Consider the following 22,867-nt stretch of genomic DNA (forward strand, 5'->3'; position numbering starts at 1 on the left):
ACCTAGAACTTTTAAATTGATACAATTTGAATACTAAAAGGGAAGCTACAGGGAAGCTGGTCAGAGTTGATGGGAAGATGGATTGAGCCAAATACATGGCAATCTTGGAAGAAAACCTCTTGGAGTCTGCAAAAGACTTGAGACTGGGGCGGAGGTTCACCTTCCAGCAGGACAACGACCCTAAACATAAAGCCAAGGCAACAATTGAATGGTTTAAAATAAAACATATCCATGTGTTAGAATGGCCCAGTCAAAGTCCAGATCTAAATCCAATCGAGAATCTGTGGCAAGATCTGAAAACTGCTGTTCACAAACGCTGTCCATCTTATCTGACTGAGCTGGAGCTGTTTTGCAAAGAAGAATGGGCAAGGACTTCAGTCTCTAGATGTGCAAAGCTGGTAGAGACAGACCCTTAAAGCCTGGCAGCTGTAACTGCAGCAAAAGGTGGTTCTACAAAGTATTGACTCAGGGGGCTGAATAATTACGCACACCCCACTTTTCAGTTATTTATTTGTAAAAAATGTTTGGAATCATGTATGATTTTCGTTCCACTTCTCACGTGTACAACACTTTGTGTTGGTCTTTCATGTGGAATTCCAATAAAATTGATTCATGTTTGTGGCTGTAATGTGAAAAAATGTGGGATGGTTCAAGGGGGCCGAATACTTTTGCAGCCACTGTAGGTTCAATAATAATTGGACAATTTTGATAATCAGAAAGATTGTTTTTAATAACTGGATTAACTTATGAAATGAACTCCAAGAAAAGATCTGGTCAGCATATCAGCCAAACCATGAGCCACTTTCTTTTTAATATTAGCTATCCAGAGTTCTAGCAGTGGTACAGTGCTCTGTTGTTTACAGTCAAGTGGCTTTGAAAATTCCTAATCATCATGTGGGCGTAACGGCAGAACTGTTGGTACTGTTTTTCTTCAGTCCTGATATAAGAGAGACGAGAATCATTATCATCTTGCAAACTGCCAGGCTCCACCGTTTTTACATGTTTGTTATTGTACCAACATAAATGAGTGAATCTGCGATTGGACAAAAATAAAACTATTTCATGCGATTTAAGATGGGACTACTTGGTGTTTAGTGATTGTATGATGATCCTTTGATTCTTTTAAAATATCTTTTTCATTACTTGCACCTCTTTTTGGCTTTAATGTAGGTGTATATCCTTAGTTTTACATGTCTTTGTACATTTTTGTGGAAGAGCAACACAACAACAGTTTCAATCAGCTTTCTTTCTCGTTCATTTTTACACACCAGATTGGTAAAATTTCTTGGTGAGATGCGATAATATTGACAGCTTTACAGTCTCAAACCTCAGCACATGCACTTTTTGGTGACCTCTCCATATACCAAAGGTGCAATGTGTAAAAAGTTAGGAAGTGGTACTTGGGGCCCTGCACACATGAGAGGGTTTGACAGTGATATCAGTACATTTTCTGCTTGCTAATAATTTATTATTTTTTTTACTTGAGAGGAATGTTATGTGAGCATTGTCATCTGGATGTATTTAGACTGCATGTGCTTGGAGCTGGTAGCCAGATGGCTTTAACTGAGGGACAGTGAAATCTCCAGGGTCTGCAGGAGTGAAAGCCCTCCTTCTGATTTGCCATCCCAGATAAAGGCACATCTGGCCAGTTTTAACATATCTGTTTCTGTTAGGTAGGACATGGAGACTTGAGGTTTTTTTGTTCATTTTGAGGTTGAGAGTAAATTACAAACAACAGAAGAACTAATTTTTTGGTTTGGTTTAAAATCAACAAGTATATACAACATACCTGTGTGATAATGTCAGGATTCTTCAGAATACTGGGTGGTAGTTGTGCCTAATTAAGAGCGTGGGATACTGCAACAGTGCCTGGCATCCTATCAAGCTCCGTGAGAGTCACAGACAAACGGTTATTTACTTAAAAGAAGCTTATTTTCATATTATGCAATCATAGTCTAATGGGATTTTCGTGAGGTCATTAAGTCTTCTTCCCTGTGTCATCTGATTACGCCACCAAAATGCTAATGTCTGTCAAAGAACAATAATCACTGTTCTGCAAGATCGAGGGGATTGCTTGGTTTGATTCGTGATAGACCTACCTCTCTAAATCCAGCCTGTTCTCATTTACTGGGGGATTTAACTGATGTTTGCTCAAACTTCCTGGCTTGTCACAAATATGGATAAATTATCCTGTGGTCTTGATTCCTTGAAATATGGACACTTGTGAAGATGCCCTTGGTGATGCATTTAAATGTACAGGATAGGCATAATTTTTCATTGTGCAGGGTTATCCAAGTGGTTTTTTGGTACCTTAAAGGCAAAGTGAATAGCGTACAAAGCTCCTAGAAGTGACATAAACAGCAGTCTCATGATTGACAAACTCGTGCTTTAGTCTTGTGGCAGTTCTTCAACCTACAAACGCAGGCTTGCTATATAAAAGATAACTGTTACGTCTCAGCCTTCATCACTGCTGCGCAGGCACTAATGCTAAGGGAGACCTTCACTGTTTCACTGCAAACCCAGCTGCAAGTGTCAGGAAAAAATATATAAATTGGAATCACACAGGACGAGTACTTGCTAAAACTACAGTTCTTGTTGTACATGTTTCATATAAATGCCAGGTCTTTATCATCTAATAATGCCATGCTTATGGTATGTTTATGAACATTTTTAGTTAAATGTTTTATTAATATTGTGCATTAAAATCCAATCAATGTAATTTTCTGCAACAGATTACTACATTTATTTATTTATTTTTTTTAAAAATTGTACCCATCATCACACAGGTCTGCACTAACGGGTCCTTTCAAGCTTTAGCATGACCCCTCGCAGCGCAGTTTCATCACAGTTTCTGGCCTTTACCCTTTGTCTAAGCAGATTTCTGACATGCATGCTCTAATGCCTGTCATCAGCTTTTGCTTGCTGTCCTCAGGAATTTCGCTGCATACCAGCACTTTTTGAAAGCTACATTTTACAGATGTATTGGCTGTGACTGCACACAGGTTTCTCAGTTGAGGAAGTATAATAGACTCGTGGTTCATATGAGTGTTTCCAGATGTGATGGCAGTGCGGGTCAGCGGTGGGCGCACAAACGGGAATTGTGACGTCTTGACAGGAAATCATCCTTTGTCAAACAAGCATGACACATGTCAATAGGTGCCTTTAGTTTTCCCAATAAACAACTTTGATTAAAGTATCAAACATTTATTTAACGTTTCCAAAATGCATTGAGAAAGGATGCATTGATGGCTGGCTGGGATAAGAATACCTCATCATTGTGTGAGCTGCTTTTCTTCTAGGATCATGGATAAAGCACATTTCTTAGTGTTAAGGATAGCTGGGATTTAGTGAGAGGTAGTGTGTTGATTAGCTTCATTAAGCAGCATAGAAGTCTTTGCTGGCACTTCCTGTGATTGGGATTTATACATCCATGTCATGTTTTCCAAACGGTGTCCCTTTGCCTTGTCTTTCTTTTTAGATAATACCTGCATGTCCTCATGCTTAACAGTAAAGCTCTGAAAGCCCCTGTTTTGTGTTCAGATTGGCCTAACAGTTTGCCATTGTTTTGTCATTTCTTTCAGCATCAACAATAAACTGCAGCAGCCAGAAGCAGCATCTGGGGTTCTGGAATATGCCATGAAACATTTTGGTGAGCTGGTGAGTACTTTTTCCATTTTCCAACCAGAAAAAAGAAGGAAAAACGTGTCCCAGGTTTTCTTTCGGATTGACACTTGGACAACTGTTGTTGTTGCAAACCCTGTAAAAATGTTATCCAATCTGTTAAATTTGGCTCAGTTCACAACTTAATTAGGTAAAAAAAAATTGCATTTCCTGGTTTAGAAAGATGTGAGCATTTGGTCCAAGTAAAATAGCTCATAGTATGTAGGTGTAGCATGGTGTTAAAGTTACATTACACATTTAAAAATGTGATTCCGATAATAATAAAGATGTAAACCCATGCCTTGATTTGCTATAAACTCCACTGCTTTCTTTACATCTGGTAAGTCTAAAAAATTCTTGGATAATCAATTAGACCATACTGGCCAGTATTCACATACACTCAGACCCTTTTATTTCTTCAAACAGTTTTGGACTGAATATGTCTTTAGTGAGTTACATTGTATTAGGAATTCTGTCTGCACGTCTTCCTTTCCTTATTCTAATGTGGGGGTGATGGTTGTTTGAGGCAGATATCACCAGAACACCATGATCCTAATGTGCTGCATATGGAAAAGCCATCTGCTGTACTTATCAGGGGTTTACAGCAAGAGACAGAATTATGGACTCATTTGTCTAATTAAGATGAGGTTTGCATGTTCTTAAATTTTTACTTGCTTTGTCTGTCTGCTGTACATGACTCTTGGGCCCACTGGGCCCTTTTTATGATGCAAAATAATGTCATTTTTCATCTAAACAAAAAAGGAGCAATATTTCTCTCTTAATGACGAGCTTTTCCTGTGTGGGATGAGTCATTATAAAAGTTAAATGAACTGCTTTGTATTCTTTTGTTTTCACTCTACCATTGTAGAAAAATATTGGTTTTGTTTTTCAGATTTTTTTCTGTTCACATAGAGCACCACACCTCCTAAATGTTACTAGAAACTCGGTTGTTTCATGTTCTCCGTACATGGACCCGATCCATATTTGAAAATAAATGAAATAACTGTCAGAGTGGACATGCTTTGGATATGATTACACTGATTTTCCACACAAGTTACATAACAGGAAAAGAGCATTTGGTTATTTGGATCGGTCTCCCTCCCTTTTTACCAAAGTTACGTCATTAACTAACTGTGGTTTTTCCTTTTTCCTCGAATGAATGTGCCAGAAAGGCACTTGAGGCACATTGACAATAAGTTGAGTAGACTGGTGTTATTCTGTTTTTATTTTGGATTTATTTATTTATTTATTTATTGGAGGGATATGATTTACTGATTCATTTATACTAATTGCAACAGTTGTGAACATGGATAGAGTCTGAAACTGTCTCCAAAATAACCAAAAATTTATAATAAGCCTTTTTTCCCTATTAGAGTAATTTGCCATTAGTTTCTTGGCATTGGCTGTCCCCAAAATCATATTTCCTTTGAGGTCATTGGATATTTGCAGCATCATAAATCATAAATGGGAATTAGTATCTCCACACCAAGAGAAAACAATAGAAACTTTAATAATTAATTGCGCTAAAACTTGGACATGAAGACAAGACTGATTAAATTTGATCTATATATAAGTATTGCCATTGCTCAGTCATTAATGCAATATTTTTGTTTAAGCCCTCAAACCAAAGCGTAGAGTCTGGGCTTTAAGCCTATATTCATACAACTGTCACTTCAATGTATATTGGTATAAATTTAAAATTACAATGGCAGCCGGTATAGCTCAGTGGGTTAAGCAGGTGAACCATAGGCTAATGCAGAGGTTAGGGATAGACTCTGACTTGAGATCACTGAGTGCGTTTCCTCTCACTGCGCTTTCTCCCAGTTTCTCTGTCTTCTCTCCTGTAAGAATTCACACCTGATTTTATAATCTGAGTTTTATAACTAATCAACACACTACCACTCACTAGATACCAGCCCTCCCTGATTTGTATATAAAATGACTTTTCTTTGCCTTAGAGAGCAGGTTTTCTGTTTCTCTGTGAAAACTTGGTAAAGACTCAGTGAGAAGAGTTTCACTCTGGACCTTTGTTAATGTGCTGACCATGTGGAAAGCTTTACCATGGGAGAATGCAATGTTTTCCTGATTAGTATACACTTCAGGAACCCTCACAGTAAAGTGTGTGCTTAATCATTCGTGCATGGCTCCCTAAAGAAGTCCTGGAAGTCATTGGTAGATGTAACAGGTCCAGGATTGCTTGTTGAAGTAGAAAATGTCAGCCATACAGCACAGTAAGGTACTGTAGATGGAAAAAGGATTGCTCTTCCAAAACTCTTTATTACGTTGTCCAATGGTCACGAAAAAACCCACATAATCCCAAAACATTATGATACAGTGTTATAGTTTGATATGTCTTCTGTAATCGCTATCCTACTGTATTTTTTCATCTTTTAGGAAATCCAAGCCACCTGGTATGAGAAGCTACATGAGTGGGAAGATGCCTTGGTAGCATATGACAAGAAGATCGACATGAACAAAGAGGATCCAGAGCTCATCCTGGGGCGAATGCGCTGCTTAGAGGCTCTGGGAGAATGGTATGTTATTAATCTTACCTAGTATGAGTTCAGTAGGGCTAAATAAGAATAAGTTGACAGTGATAATATGTTCTTTGTTCTGTTTTTTTGTTGTTGTTGTTGTTGTTGTTGTTTGTTTGTTTTTTATCTTGGGTCACATACATACATAGGAAGCCATATTCCTAATGAGACCTGACATTAGGTCTCTCATTTGATACCTCTGAGTTGACTAAAGACATTTTACGAGAAAACACATGAACAGTCACCCAGGACAAGCCAGAGGTGCTGCTACACCATTGAAGCAAAGCCTCAACGCCATAATAGCCACCCACTTTGATAGAGCATACTTAGGGGAAAAAATCACAAGATGGATAGAAATATGTTGATCATCACAGAGCTCAAAAAGCAAAGCAGATGTTAATTAGCTTATATAACCTGCTGTCATTATGGTGCACACTATGATTCTTTCCACAAGAGAATGATTCAGCTGAAATAGAGCTTTGTGTTTGTGTGTGTGGCAGGGTAGGGCTTAGAGATGATATAACAGTTGACCAATGTTAGGTTTTGCTACACAATGACATTGTGAAGGTCTCAGTACTAATCAAAAAGTGATTTAAGATTGCGCAGTTGATGCTTTTGACAGTCTTATTAGAGAGTTGGACACCTTTTAAGCAAATGTTTAGTCTAGAAAGTTTGAAGGAAGGAGCCTTTAGAATTAGGAAAGTCTAGCTGCCATAATTCTGCAGTAATGAGTCCTTCTGTGTTCTGTAGACATTAGTCAGTTTTGCGAAAGTCTGTTATTTCAGGATGACTGAATGCAACACGAGCAAATAATCTGTGTATATAGAGTCATTTTAGCATGTTTTTTCTCTGCTTTAAGGTGGCTTTCATTGTTAATTGGAACTTAAAGCTATATAAGGCACTGAATGTGTTCCTCTTGGGGAGGTCTGCCTGTCTAATAAAGCCAGTTATCAAATTTTAGGCATACTTTTCATGTGCACGTTTTCATTTCATTTGGTTTTCACCTTTAAAAGTATTTTACAGTGCCAAAATATACTTCTATTTGTCTGCTGTAGACACATGTGCTAGTTTACTTGAGGTTGTACCTGTTGCCTTCATTGTTATGTGATATCCAGGCAGATGGAAAACAACTTCATTTCACTGACCCCCATCCAGCCCCGTCTCTCTCATTTTCTCTGCCTATCCTTCCTCCCTTTCTCATCTAAGCTTCTTCCAACACCCTGCCATTAAAGCACCTGCAGTTGGTTTGACTGGACATTTCTTTGATTGTTGTTAATGCAGAATCAGTCTTGGTTGGATGCACCTGACCCCAACAGGAACCTCCATCTGTTTGGTGGGATACTCGCTGTTATCAGATTGTTATGGAACAGTACACTGATGATGTTCATCTGTAAGAACAAATGAATGTATAAATAATTGCAGATGTCACAGAAACATTATCTTTTGTCAGTTTCCTTTTCATTTTGTCCAGATGTGCTTGGCAGGAAAGTCATTTTGTGTGAAATGTCATTAGAATGAGAAGATCCTTTTGATATGTGGCGAGGAAAGACCAGTATAATATTACAATACTTTAAAAGTACCAGTTAAAACAGTTTCTCGTGGGTAATTTAAATGTTTTTGAATCTCAAACCTGTTAAGATAAGACAAATATGAAAAAACCCATTAAAGACTAAACAATATACAGTATGGAAAATACAGGCTGTGACTACAGTGGACACTTGTCACTGTTTTTAACACTGAGTTTCATCTAAGTTTGTATGTTGTAATTTCTGTCTTATCTGCCGCTGGCTGATTGACCAGCAGCAGCACAAGGAAGAGTACCCACAGACCTGTTCAATAAAAAAACATTCCTGTGCATCATCTTACTTTGACTTTTGTAGTTCAGTGTCATCTTGGCTGTCTATTTAATGTTCCAGTATTCAGTTCTATTTGTTACCTGATTAACAAGACATGTTAAGTTCAGTTTTTTCCCTCAATGCTATACATACTCTGGGGTTGATCTCACTCCAGTACTTTAAATTTGTTTGCTTTAATTGGAATGTTTCAGTTTCTTTTCTTTTTTTGTTGTTGTTGCTCACCGTTCTCGTGGTTTTTTTCTTTCTCTTTTCTTTCACTGCTGTGATCACCTACTTCCCCACTCACCTACAAACAACACCCTCTATTTCTGCATATTCACACACCACGCAAACACATGTGCTCAACGGCAGCACATTTACAACAGCCTCACAGCGCACACAGACTTATAGGACACACACGCAAGCCACGCTTGTTCATATTAGTGAATATACACACACATAGTCAGACTTATGGAGCCTCTCACCACACATTTTTTCTCTCTTTCTATTTACAAACAAGTGATGTTTCCACATTCTCTTCACCCATCTAAACGAAACACCCAGCGTACATCATTAGACATACACACACAATTATGGGCACACTAAGGTTTGTCACATGGAATGTAAATGGAGCTGGCACCAGAGAAAAAAGGTTAAAGATATTTAACCAGCTTAAAAAACTACAGGCAGATGTTGTTTTATTACAAGAAACTCACAGGCCTGTCACAGGTTTAAACGAACTTAAAACACCTGGTTTCCTAACGTGTTTGTAGCCTGTTATAATTCTAGACAAAGGGGAGTAGCAATTTTAATACATAAAAATGTTAATTTTACAGTACTCAATGCAGTTATAGATACAGAGGGTAGATTCCTTATTATTAAATTATCAATATTTAACAAAAAGCTATGTATTGTAAGTGTATATGGTCCAAATGTTGATGAACCCTCATTCTTCCACGGATTTGTTAGTGCACTCTCTGAAAAACCTTGATTGCACACTTATTCTTGGCAGCGACCTCAACCTTGGACTAAATGAAGAAATGGATAGGCTCAACACAACAGGAACTCAGCGCAATTGGCAGTCCACAAATATAATCAAACAGTATATGAGCGACTATGGCCTTTGCGATGCATGGCGCTCCCTTCACCCCAACAGTAAGGAATAGTCTTTCTTCTCACATGTCCATCACTCCTACTCTCGTCTGGATTATTTCCTAGTCAGCAGCTAACTGCTGAGTGACATCTCAGACACTGAGATGCCCACCCTTCAATTTTAAATCCATGTAGACATTGAGGGTTCTCGGGAGGGGCCGTGCTAACACCTGCTGCTCTCTGGCAGCAGCACCATGCTCTCCCGTGTTTTAAATGCACCTTAGAACAACACGGGTCTTCACACACCCCTGTTCTCTGCTGGCAGAGCCGGCGGGCACTGCATCCCCCTCTGGCTTCTGCTCCGTGGCTACTGGCTCTCCTCAGCTCTTCCCAGGAGGGTGGCACGGATGCCCCTCCGGTGGTCCTCCTTGGGCTCTCGCACTCTGGGGCCTCTGGATGTCTGGAGCCTGGATCTCCTCCATGCCTGCTTCATGCCCTGGGGGATGGGGCTATGGCTCTCTACACCCTCTAGCAGACCGTTACATGGGGAAACCTTTTGAATACAAGCGCGCTGATCCACAGAGGTGTGCACACGGGTGTTCACTGTTCATAGACATAAACTACACCTTTATTGGCTGCTATTTCCAAGCACATTGTGCACTGTCGGTCCTGCTTTCTTGTCGGTCTTTCTTTCTCCCTTTCCTATCCTCAGTCATGTCTGTCCCGTCTGTAACAACTGAAAATAAAATAAATAATAACAACAAAGGTCGAACAAATGGACCAATACGGCAAGGCCGTGATGATCCATTGGGTATCCTTGTTGATCTTCAGACAACAATTCTGACGGCTAAAGAACCAAATGGGACAGGCAAAAAAAGAAAAAAAAAATACATTTGTTTGTTTTGTTAATGTTTTCCAGGGGCCAGTTGCACCAGCAGTGTTGTGAAGAATGGACACTTGTCAGTGAAGAAACGCAGGCCAAGATGGCGCGCATGGCTGCTGCTGCTGCCTGGGGTCTAGGTAATCGCTCAAATACTTAATATGAGACTGCAAATAATTATTCAAAATAGTCATTGGAGTGAAAATGTGGATATATATATATGTATATTTAGCAGTCAGGGTACAGAAAATACCATCGCTGGGCACTTAAGCCACTGTCTGCCTGACTCAGTGAAACAATGCAACAGTGAAAACAGTACCAGCTCTTGCCAAGTCTTGCTCGCATAACCAGATGGGAATAGTATCCAGTCATAACATTGACATATCGTAATGTGCAATGGTGGAGAAAAGCAGGGAACACACTGCTAAAGCAACCCCAGAGATTTCTGGTCTGTTGCTTTGACTTTCCTAACTAAGTGGTAAAACCAGATGTGACACCCAACTGGCAGGCTTGTCTTTCTGAAGATGATGTTGAAAAACATAATGTCGAGGTTATCGTTATTTACGCTGTGGTGGAGCGTTGATCAAAGTAGCTGTGACTGCACACTAAGTAATATGTAGATACCACATTTAAATATTTACTCATTATGACAAAGTTCTTGCGTAACTCGTGTCTTTGTTCTTTTTTTTGTGGCGTTATTGTTGTCTAGGGCACTGGGACAGCATGGAAGAGTACACGTGTATGATCCCTAGAGACACGCACGATGGGGCTTTTTATAGAGCAGTGCTAGCCCTTCATCAGGACCTCTTCTCATTGGCCCAACAGGTGGGTTAAGTCATCATTCACAAATGGGCCCAGCTCATACAAATACACTAAAGTGTGTATTTTTAGATACGCTCTCATAAAGACATGCTTCACTTGAAATTACCCCGTCTTATGTTGTCTGGAATTTTCCATAGTCTTTATAGCAAAGCATGAGATGTTCAAATCACCAAAAACCAAACATTGTAAAGAAACATAAAATAGTTTTACAGCTCCAAAAGGGATCAAATTCCTCCCATCAGCTGCGGCTGTTCATTAAAACTAGTAAAATACACCAGGTCTGGGTATTTTCTTTTCTTTTCTTTTATGATGTGGTACCTCCTTGGTGTGGAAATGTTATGTAACTCCCCAAATTGGAAATCATTACGGCATTTATCCTCAAACAAATAAAGAGCCTATTAGTCCTCCTGTCTGCATGTCGACAAGGTCTGGTGGAGGTCAGGTGGGTTGTGTTTTCCTCATCTGATCACGTTTGAGGATTGTAGATGAGTTCATGGTCCCTGGAGATGCATTTGTTCAAACTGGATGGAGGAACGTCTCACGCACACATGCCTCACCTGCTTCTTCAGCTACCCTCGACTCATCCTCCGTGTCCCCTTCTCACCATCAAAAGCCCTGGAGACTTGCTTCCTCTGACCTCTCTTTCCCTTCACAGCCCTCCCACACCACACACAATTTAGAGATTGGGTCCAGGTGTGGCCCACAGGATTCTTCAGAATAAGGGAAGTTTCGACTTTTTGCTGACAAGAAGCCACTCACAATGGGGTGGCTGTAGCTCAGGTGGCAGAGCAGGTCAGCCACTAATCAGAAGGTCAGTGGTTCGATCCCAGGCTGCCTCCTGGCTGCATGCCAAATATCCTTGGGCAAGATACTAACCCCGTGTTTGCCTACTGGTGGTGGTCAGAGGGCCCGGTGGCGCCAGTGTCCGGCAGCCTCGCCTCTGTCAGTGCGCCCCAGGGCAGCTGTGGCTTCAACGTAGCTTGCCATTGCCAGTGTGTGAATGTGTGTGTGAATGGGTGAATGACTGAATGTAGTGTAAAGCGCTTTGGGGTCCTTAGAGCGCTATACAAATGCAGGGCATTTACCATTTACCAATGAAAGAGGAGGAATGAGAAGCAGATGCAGAGAGGGAGAAAGCTCGAACATCGACATGAGATCAGTCTAGTTTTCCGGATGCCGTTGGTAATCCTCGCACTTGAGAGGCTGGCTGACGCTTTCTTTCCTCTATACCCCCAACAACCAGACATGTGCTCCGTGAGACTTGGACGGCATCTGTGTGAATGGTTTCAGGTTGCTTTGCTTTATAAAGCCCACTGTTTGGTCTGTTGAACTGATGATGTGTAGACACTAGTCATGCTCCTTGCACAAGATTTATGATACGTCTGCTCTCTGAATGTACATTTTCTTGTGGGTTTTGCAAGTCACATTCCTCTTTTTGACATCTCAGTCACAACTGGGCTTTGTTTCAAGGCCTAGTTATGTTTTTTGTTTGTTTTTTCCTCTGCAGTGGCTGATTTGGGCCTAAACAGTCATACACAGGCTGTTATACTACACTGCAATCATAAGCTAATATCACTGAACTTAAACCGTAAATGCAACCTTGTCGTAAAAGAACAGAATCCTTGGGTGATGGTTGGTTGTGCTGCCAGGAACCAGACACTGCATTTATCAGGAGTCGTCTGGACTGCACATTTTCAATGAGGCCCCAGCGTGGTAATTCAGGAGTAAACAGGACCATAACAGAGTGAAGACTATAAAGAAGCAGCTTCATTGTCACCTCATCCCCACCACCATCTTGTTGTGCGTGCCTGAGGAGTTGTTTTGGCATGCAGTTGCTCCTTTCCCTCCCCACAAAAAATAATTGGTGGGAGTTGGTCTGAAACAGCTGTGTGCCCTGGTCTTAGACGCTTCCTCAGTAATCCTCTCATTTTACCTTCCCTCTAATAACAGTTCCCAAAAACATTGACTGTACAAGCTCAAAAATCAGCAGACTTGCAGCTAGAATATGTGTGTCCTTGTTTGTCCCTTTAGCTACTCTGGATCGGGTCTTTGTCTCAGTTACGGTATTTCTGCCCCTCGGGGTACGCATTCACCGGTAATGGAATGTTTGCAGCATCCTTGAATTTGGAGAAGTCTCACAGGGAAAGTTGGAGACTTGCTGAGTGTGTGATACACTCCAAAACTCCAAATGTAGTGGAGGAGGGAGGAGAGTGAATGGAAAAGAAAAGGTTTTTGTATTCTGTTCATAGCAAGAACCTTGACTAAGAGCTTCCATTGTGAGTTCTTTGTCAGCCTGCATTTCCCCGCTCTGTTTCTGTAATTGTGTAAAAATTGACGTTATTTTTAAGACACATTTGACAGCCTTAGGCGTGGTTACATAACTTTTGTACTGTTGCTCTCAACAGTTCATTTTCTTGTCCTTATAAAATGTTTGGCACTCAGCAGTGCATCAGATCATTTTCCTATACAAGCAGGCATTCTAGTCCTAATTGCATTAATGTGTCACTGTTGGCAGCTCTTAAGTAAGAAAGGTTTGAACAGGAGGCTGTAGCATGACTTTGTGCTTTTATACCAAGTGTTTTTATTTCCTAGTGTTACCCAAACCTAGCCAGTCCTGACGCAGGGAGTTTTTAGGAGAGTGTGACATTGTGCTATGGTACATTCAGGGGACAAGCTTGAGGAAATGCCCTCTGCAACCAGTAGTACCAGTGGTGTATTTAGAGAGAATTCAAGGCCCCGTTTGCTAACTAATAGTTGGAGCATTCAGGAAAGTTTTTTGAAAACGATGGGGGGGATGTAGCATATTTACATTTATGTGTGGTGATAAACTAGGGATGTTTTAAATGTAACACTATACTTTTTTTGTGCTTTTAATGCAGTGCATTGACAAAGCAAGAGACCTCCTGGATGCCGAGCTCACTGCCATGGCGGGAGAGAGCTACAGTCGAGCCTACGGGGTAAATGTTACCATCTTTTTCATAGCATTCATATGCAGTGAGCTTATGTAACAGCTATAAAATTGAATTTTCATTTGACTTCCAAGTTTCAAACCCTAAATGTCATGCCACAGCTGTGTCTGTTTCATTGTGTATCTAAATGGTATTATCCAAACATATCAACAGCTGAAACTAGAAAAGAGCTGTTAATATGAAATCTGATCATAGTAGATTTTGATCCATAGTGCAGCAGTAAACATGGTAGAGATATGGAAAAAAAACAAAACAACTATTGATATCGGTATAACTAATGTTTACTGAAGCTGCACAGTTGGGTCCAGTGGGTTAATGAATGCATTTGTTTGCAATTTCTGATCATTTTAAAAGCTGTTATGATCTTTTAATGATTCACAGAAGCTCCATCTTAGCAATGTAACTGCTATAATCAACTGTTATACTCAGTATCTGTGTAAGTAATCTGAGTATGTTTTTTTCTTTGTCAGGCCATGGTGTCTTGCCAGATGTTGTCAGAACTAGAGGAGGTAATCCAGTATAAGCTGGTGCCAGAGAGAAGGGAAATCATCAGGGAAACATGGTGGGAGAGGCTTCAGGTAATAGCACACGATATGTGGACACAAACAATATTATTTTATGATGTTTATTTAATAAATATGATACTGTAGCGCAGTGCCTACTCTGTAGTATTCCAGTTCCAAATGCCCAGTGAATGCACCACATCACCCATCCATTCACATGTCACCCCCGGCCTGTGGAAGTTGACGTAAACTGTCTGCCTTCTACTTTTTAATTGACGTAGTCTCGCCCTGGGTCAACACACCTGAAATCAATGATTAGTTCATTACCAGCCTCTGGAGATCTTCAAGACATGTTGAGGAGGTAATTTAGCCATTTGAATCAGCTGTGTTGCATCAAGGACACATCTAAAACCTGTAAGACACGGGCACTCGAGGCCTGTGTTGCCTACCCGTGCCCTAAAGGAACAATTCACAGATATAAGTCGTAAAAAATTTTTAAGAGTAAATTAACCTCCTCAAACATGTGCACAGACTAATAAAGAAAAGAAGATTAATTTTGATCATATAGTGACTTTGCGTACCATTAGTGTCATGAAAAAAAAATGAAAAGGGTGGCTCGTTTGATGTAATCCACACTGTAAACCAACTGTAAACTCCTCATTTGATTATATCATTATTAATTGTGAATTTCAGTGTTGTATATGTTGTTAAATGAAATACAAGGATGTTTGGAACAACCTTGACTCCACAAGCGGTTGGGAAATATTTACAGCCTGCCAAGTCTTTGGTATTTGAGACGAATGTCATCCAGTGTAAAATAATGAAGTTCAAGTACATCTTTTCCATTTTGCGTGACATCTTAATTAACTGTGTTTCGTCCTTTTATGTGCACGCTGAGGGGAGGGATATTAAGTCAGAGAGAAAGACTGTTAAAATTTTGATCTGTGATGCACCATTCCTGACACTTTAAATCATATCAGTCTAGTTGTTCTAATGCAGCATTAATTATATGGCTTAAGATCAGCCCTTTTTGGAGTTCCTGCTTCTCTTCTCCTGCTCAGATGTTAGGGACACTGCTCTGGAAAATTTTCGGAATTGAAATGCAAAAACCTGTGTCATCCTTCACCTTTACCACATGCCAGGAACCGTGTACTCATCTGAAGACACTGTGTCCTGCCCAGATTTTTTTAGTATGTTGTTTTTTTTAGGTTTTTTTGGACAGTCTGACGTGGAAATGCCAGCGCGCTTAATGCAATTGGATCACTTTCCTCCCACTCCAGAAGGTCACAGTAATGTCCCGAGATACAACAAAGGACACTGGCTTTGATTGAACAAAAACAAAAACCGAAATACGTGGAGTGTATGAACAATATGGGTGATATGTGATTTTTGGATTGTTGTATTTTTAACACTTTTGTTAAACCAAAGTATCACATCCACAGACAGTATAAAAGCTCCTATCGTCACACACTGGTTCTGGACTCTGCATTTTGAAGTTTCAATGTTAGCATTGGGGGGGGGGGGGTTAGAGCCAGAAGTTATCCTATATGGAAAAAAAAAAGTTAAAGTTATTGTAGCAAGTTTTATAGCAAGTTTGATTACCCAGCTACATTAATTAACTGCATTGGTTCAAGACACAAGTGCAAATGCTAGTTAATCTGTACAAAAAAAAAAAGACAGACTAATAAAACATTAGTATTTCATTCACCAAAACTGAAGCACAAATGTGCTGAATCACAGCCAGTTTGTCTGTATCACTGTAGTTAATCCATTAGTTGCTGAAAAAGGCAACCAACAGCACACACAAACAGTGAAGAGGTCCAAGTTACTGACATGAAGAAATAGAAGCGAGGCCTAACATACAGCAGTTGTCTTTAGCACAGCAATGCGTTTAACTCAGTTATCCAGGTTATAGCAAAAAAACAAAAACAAACTGACCCCACTCACAGTGGGTTTCTGGACAGAGGTTGAAACTGTCTTTGCACCGCGCTGTGAATATGCTTCTAAATGGTCTAATGTTTTAATGTTGAAGTCTCTGGAGATTGACTCTCTGTTGGAGCAGCCTCAACTGGGAAGTAGAGTAATGGCAGTTTCCTCTACTTCCAGTTGGCTTTATGTTTCGGAGATTTCCCCCCTTGATTACAGAACACTTGTGACTCTTTTTCTACTCAACATTGCACACGAGTTTATAAAATAGTATTTCCCAGTCATCTTACCTTGTGTTGGGGATCAAACTGTGTATTTGTTATTTGACAGAGTCCACACGTCTGTCCACGAGTGTCCTGCTGTTAAGTGCTTTTTCCCTTAAACAGCTTATCCCTCATCAAAGTTTTGCAGGTGTGGTAAAGGTGCAAGAAAACACAGCCCCCTGATGTTTGTTCATCGGTGTATCAGATTGATTTCTTGCACTTCTGTCCATTTAAACCCCAGTTTCAGTCGCGGACTAAGGCCAAGTGTCTGTTAAAGGATCAGTCCTTTTCCCCCCCTTTTTTGTGTTCTGTTTCTCAAACAAATGCAAGTCGTGAAACATTTTAATATTCCTCTAAGAAAAGGTTGAGGATTTCAGGACTTATGTGTATTTCTCTGTACTTCTGTGCACGTATTTTAAAACAGCTCACCCCTCCAGTCTTTGTAGGGGATATTTTTAAGCCTTTTTCCTACTCGTTTATATAACAGATTCTTTTGGCAAATTCAGGCAGATTGCCTCTCAATAAAAGCTCTTTGTTTTTTACTTGCGTTCTTCAGCTGTTTCACCTCGCAGTTCATTTTCAATCAAAACCATAATATTTTAAAACATATTGGAAATTTTTATTCTGTTTAATTAAATGAAATGGGTTTATTCTTGTGTCTGGAAGGACAGCTACATCACTACAGTGATGTCGTTTAAGACCATCTGTCCATCATGATGCGCATTCAGGTGCATTTGTTCCCTTCAGTCAACGTGGATGAATTGGATAATGTGGCTTCATACCTCATAAGCACAAGGCCAATGATTTCTTGTGGTTTAATCCAAACTAAACTGTGTTAGCTATTATAGTTACTGAGCATAGTTCAAGCCAGATGTGACCTGTACGTAGGTCTTTATCCCATCATGTTAAGCTTACTACAAAAAATGTAGTGTTGAACTTTACCCTAACATTTCAGCTTACTGAAAGGTCCCATTATAGTTTTACCATTTAAGGAAATACAGTTAACATAAACATTAAATTAAAGAATTCCTTCAAGATACGATTATCTTTGTAGATGATTTGTTGTACTGCTAAAGGTTAAATGTTTGTTTAATAGAGGCAGTGGTCTTGCAAATATAAATATGAGACCTGTATATTTATCTTTTTCTGCCATGTGAGCCTGTACTTACTGTGGGCATTTAAAACAAATAATAGTGAAGTCATTGAAGCATACATCTCCCTCACGTGTGTTTGTTCTCTCAAGGTTCACTAGTAGGTACCTCTCTCTCTGAACAATGTGACGGAGCAACAATATGTGTTTTCCTTCAGGGCTGTCAGCGCATTGTAGAGGATTGGCAGAGGATCCTAATGGTCAGATCTCTGGTCATCAGCCCCCACGAAGACATGAGGACCTGGTTGAAATATGCCAGTCTTTGTGGCAAGAGCGGACGCCTGGTGAGTACAGTGACATGTTTGTACAAGGGAAGGGATTCTACAGATGAATTCTAGTCACACAGCACTCAGAACAAAATCAGAGCTGATTCTGATCAGTTTTTCCAGGAGGAAAAAGGAAGGTCATTTCTAACAAAGTGAAGTGCAACTATGAACTCCTGAAATGAAATGATATTTCATTTGAAATGTTTTTTTTTTTGTAATCGAAGTCTTTATTTGTTTTTAACATTTCACAACACGAAAAAACAAACAAAACAACCAACAAAACAACAACAGGAAGGAAAAAAAAAAAAAAAAAAAACAATAAAGAAAAGAAAAGACAGCTTTCAATCCCATAGTTAATCCACCTTTATACTTCGGGTCCATTTTCAATACCTGTTAACTAACAGTACACCCGTAAAAAAATAAAAACAAAAAAAAAACAAAAAAAAAACAAAAAAAAAAAAGGACAGTTAACTCAAATCTTTAAGTCATTCCCTTACTGAGTGCCTACACAAACAAACAGTGCAGCAAGCGTACTCATTTGAAATGTTTTTAGCTGGCACTGATGAAAGTAGAACAGCTGCACACCTTCAATCAGCACTGTTTAGAAACCTGATCGTTCATATCTTCTCTATTAAATTTGTGCAATTTTCTGTCCCTGACCTCAACGTTTTTATAATTGATGGTAGATGGTTGGCTATTTTTTCCACATCTGCTCTTATTATATTTAAGTGCACACAAAAGATAGCAGAATCTCCAATAACTCACTGTTACATTAAAAGTAGACGAGAACGGCCATCTTAATGTCTTAATCTGTCTTCCTCTTTTCTGAAAACCTGTTTTCAACTAAAGACAAATACAGGTTGATGTTTCTGTAGTTTTGCAAGTCCCTAAAAGTCAGGGGTAATATCTGTGATTTCATCTTCCAAATTCTTCTTGAACTGTGAGTCTTCTGACTCGGGTACTTTTTCTTGGCCACTTTCTCCCTCTAGGCACTGGCCCATAAGACCCTGGTCCTCCTCCTAGGTGTTGACCCCTCCAAGCAACTTGATCACCCATTGCCTACAACCCACCCTCACGTTACCTATGCTTACATGAAGTACATGTGGAAGAGCGGCCGCAAGGTAGGACCATCAACAATGTTTTTGTAGGTTCAAAATTAATGTTTCCTAAAAAGCAAAGGGCAGCATGACTAGAGATCTAATTTATCACTCTTGTATGCGTGTTTTGAGAATAAATGAAGTAATGATCAAAGTTTTGTGGAGGCTAGAAAGGGAGTGCTTATATTAGTCACCATACAGTAATTTCATAAACAGCCGATTTATTCATTTGAAAGGTTTAAATGAGCCAGAAATAACATAAATAATGTGAAAAATGTTAATTGCTTGTTTATTTATTGCTGGATATGTAATTCTGACAGAAGACTCACCATTTTAAATTAAAACATGATGAGACATCAGTGCTTGTGTCTGCTGCCCACAAGTTTAAACAGTGTAGTGAGCACTGGTTCTTACATTAATTGGCATGTATCAGTGCAGGCAGTCGGTGACAGCCAGAGGAAAAATCTGTTATGCAATCTTGTCTTCAGATACGTCTGTAAATCTTTCCTCAACAGGCTCCATAATTATAATCATTAGGGGATTTTTTTTCCTGAAATACAATTTGAAAGAGCATTTTGGGGGATTGAAAAAAAAAAAGCCATTGTTAACATATTTGCAATGCAATATTGTTCAATTGTGAATTAAGTTTTATTCAGTTTTTACTTAAGTTGGGCTTCCAGCAGCAACTGTGGATGGAAATGTATAATTTTGCAGAGTGCTGTGATAAGTGGCAGATTTGACAGAATTACAATATTTCATTGATCAGTAAAACAACCCAGCTGTTACATTTACATGAATGTTGTTATTAATCTTAAATATCCATGGCAACAATGGAAAAAGTGCTAATAAATGTTAGTACTTCTTCAGAAACACTTGTTCTTTCTGTGTTCCAGCATTCAGCACAGTAACACAGGTCAAACTGCCAAATACTGGTGGCAGTGACTCAAGGTTTCAATGTGTGTGTCACCCTGTGCCATTTTACACACGCAAGCACACTTGCACCCATTCGCAAACAGTATACACACCCCCAAACGCACTTAAACATGTCCAGATTTATTTCTAGGTGTTAAATAGCATATGTGGCTCCAGGCTGCATTCTCATTAGGGGACTTAGGTAAGTGTGAGTGTGAGCATGAGCACTGCTGTTGCCAGGACCAGCTGCTCTGCTCAACTGACAAATAATATAAAAACAGAGACCAAGAGCAGGGGCAGGACCCTACTGTTTCTGGGTTTTAAAATGTTCAGGGACATTAGCCCTGTCACTGATGACTGAATCACACAGTAGTAAGGCATCTACCAGTAATAGTCAAATTAGCATTAAAGGCAATGCTTTTGGAAATGATGGCTTTATCTGTTTTCTCTTGTTTCAAACTGTGATCTTATTAAAGTCATTCATATATATGCATTCATGCAGATGATCAGGTGAAAAAGATGCAGATTACTGGTCAGCATTGCAAGTCTGGGGATGTTGAATAGTGTATAGGACACTTTTCTTTGCTTTAAGATCACGTCATAGGAGGTCTTAACCAGCTTAACAAAAACCTTGACTGCAGAGGTGTGCTAGCAAAACAGAATAGCAGGCTTTCCCCTGTAGAACCAACAGTAAGCCCACCGACACTGATATGTTCAGAAAACAGTGTTTGCTGTTGGTTGTCGTGAATGCACGAATTAAAAAAGTGATCAGCGTTGATAAAACACTCACAAACCTGTCAAACCAGAAATAAAAGACTAATCATAAATGTGCAGTTTGTGTAGTTTGACTTAACTGATTTCGTTAGGATGCAAACCGTACACAAATATATTTTAAAGTCATGCTAAAGTTTATTTGCTATTGCTATTTGCATCTCTCCAGATCGACGCTTTCCAGCACATGCAGCATTTTGTGCAAGGAGTGCAACAGCAAGCTCAACACGCCGTTGCAGCTGAGGACCATCAGCGGAAGCAGGAGCTCTACAAGCTGATGGCCAGGTCTGACCTTTTTCTGGAAACACAGTAACACAGACGTATCGCCAAACAAATACAAGCTTTCTTGGAGAACATGTCACAGGAGGAAGTGTAACGAGTTAACAAGGAAAATTAAACCTGTTTGTTATTTCAGTTTCATAATCCTGGGATTATTCACACTGACTCAATGTCACACTTTTCTGAGTTAACTGAGTGTAACAAGGGCCATCACTTATGTTAATATTGACATCAGAACATTAAATGGTTGCATTTTAAGTTGAGTTTTCTTTAAAGATGGAAAAATAGAAGTGGACTTTCAGAACTGCAATGTTGTAGCTTTAGTTTTAAAGAAATCATTTAAGAAGCTGAGAATTTATTCCCCTTTGCCAGTCTCTGTATACCCACTCTGGCATGGCAGAGAAAACTCAAAGCAACATGCTGAGGCAAGGAAAAAGTAACCTCATGTATTTCCTCCCTCATGCTCTAAACACGTAGGGTCATGTCCAGTGCAGTTTTATTTCCACGAGCGTGACCCATTCTGGCATAGCACCTTTTACAAATCCACCGGCATCCTGTGTGATTTTAGTTTTTTCTGTTCTTCCAAGGCTCAAAGCTTTCAATAAACAAATCTATTGGCAGGAAATGTGGCACCATGCTGATGGGTATCACCACCACAGTGCTGTTAGTTTGCACCTTTTCCAGTAGGCGCTGTGCTGTTCATTTGATAGTCCTGGCACATTGGTTTGCACCTTTACCCTATCATCACCTCACCTCACAGTGGAAGAAAGATGCAGTAAAGTCTTTTGAAAACTCGACATTCCAGTAGCTGTTGTGTGGTTTTAGATTGTGATTTTTTTATTTATTTATTTTTTTGGGCTGAGAAAATGGAAGGTTTCATGTTCCCAAAAATGACTGGGAAAGACTTCAGACTGTTAAAAAAGATGCACGCTCTTGTGGGCTCATCAAAATATTTGAGAAAGATATCTAAGACTTCCTTCTTTTATGGTTTAGCTGCTTTTCTTTGTGCAGAAGAGACTGATTACTTTTTAAAGAATTTGGATGTGCTGCATTGTTTCTCAAATAAGTCAAAATAAGCAAGAGGTGTTGCATGGGAACAGGTATAATCCATGTACAGTAAATCACACAGTGTCATTTGGCCATGTGCACAGAGCAGTCATGTGTACCCTCCCATCTCATAAATCAAACGTGACAACACATAAGTGGGAACGTGGGTAGAAGGGGCTTTTTCCACTCACTTTTTCATCTTCCACAGAATGGTTGTGTAAAAAAAAAAAAAAGAAGAAAAAAATGCATGACGGGGAAAAACACCTGTACGCTGTCAGTCAGGACGGGTTCTCTCTAGACATTCTGACACACTTTCTTTAATACAGCCTGACTACATGGTATGGAGAACACCTGGACTGCTCAGACACTCACATATACACAGTCATACAGACACCTCCACCCCCAAACTATCCTGTATAATTCCACTGATACTAATCAATAACTCTGGGGTCTGCAGCCGGAAGAAACATGTTCCAATGTCACCAGATGCCTCGCCTTAACTCCTTCTTTCAGTAAAAGTTGAACCTGTCAACAGTTTACGGACACAGTTCCACACAGATGCTGAACTTGAGCTGTACATCTGCATGGAAAAGCACTCGTACGAAATTACGTAATCCAAAAGGCAATTTATTGGAGGGGCTCTGACATATTCACAGTACTGATAGATGGTTTGACAAAGCAGTTCTTGCCAGTTTCTCAGTTTAGAGTAGTTTTATCTGAATTATGTGTCTTGGCCCTGCCAAGCACAACTAGTTTGACTTTTGCCTGTAAGCATCTGTGTTTTTTTGGATGATGGATTGAGCAAAGTCCTCCTGGGATGCCACAAAGCTCACCGTTGGGTTAAATTAGAGGAAAATTGGT

General features: G+C 39.7%; 1 protein-coding gene across 2 annotated transcripts in view; it reads left to right on the top strand.

The window, feature by feature from the left end:
- Positions 1 to 22,867, top strand: part of mtor (mechanistic target of rapamycin kinase) — a gene marked incomplete at its 3' end in the record, with an annotated part of 67,309 nt that overhangs the window by 38,772 nt on the left and 5,670 nt on the right. For both annotated transcript variants that reach the window (XM_004572770.3, XM_004572769.3), the window contains 9 exon segments: positions 3,582 to 3,657; positions 6,055 to 6,194; positions 10,041 to 10,141; positions 10,711 to 10,826; positions 13,703 to 13,780; positions 14,263 to 14,370; positions 17,793 to 17,918; positions 18,890 to 19,021; positions 20,850 to 20,965. In XM_004572770.3, the coding sequence (XP_004572827.1) occupies positions 3,582 to 3,657; positions 6,055 to 6,194; positions 10,041 to 10,141; positions 10,711 to 10,826; positions 13,703 to 13,780; positions 14,263 to 14,370; positions 17,793 to 17,918; positions 18,890 to 19,021; positions 20,850 to 20,965 (993 nt within the window).

Source organism: Maylandia zebra, linkage group LG20 (assembly GCF_041146795.1).
Source record: "Maylandia zebra isolate NMK-2024a linkage group LG20, Mzebra_GT3a, whole genome shotgun sequence".
NCBI lineage: Eukaryota > Metazoa > Chordata > Actinopteri > Cichliformes > Cichlidae > Maylandia > Maylandia zebra.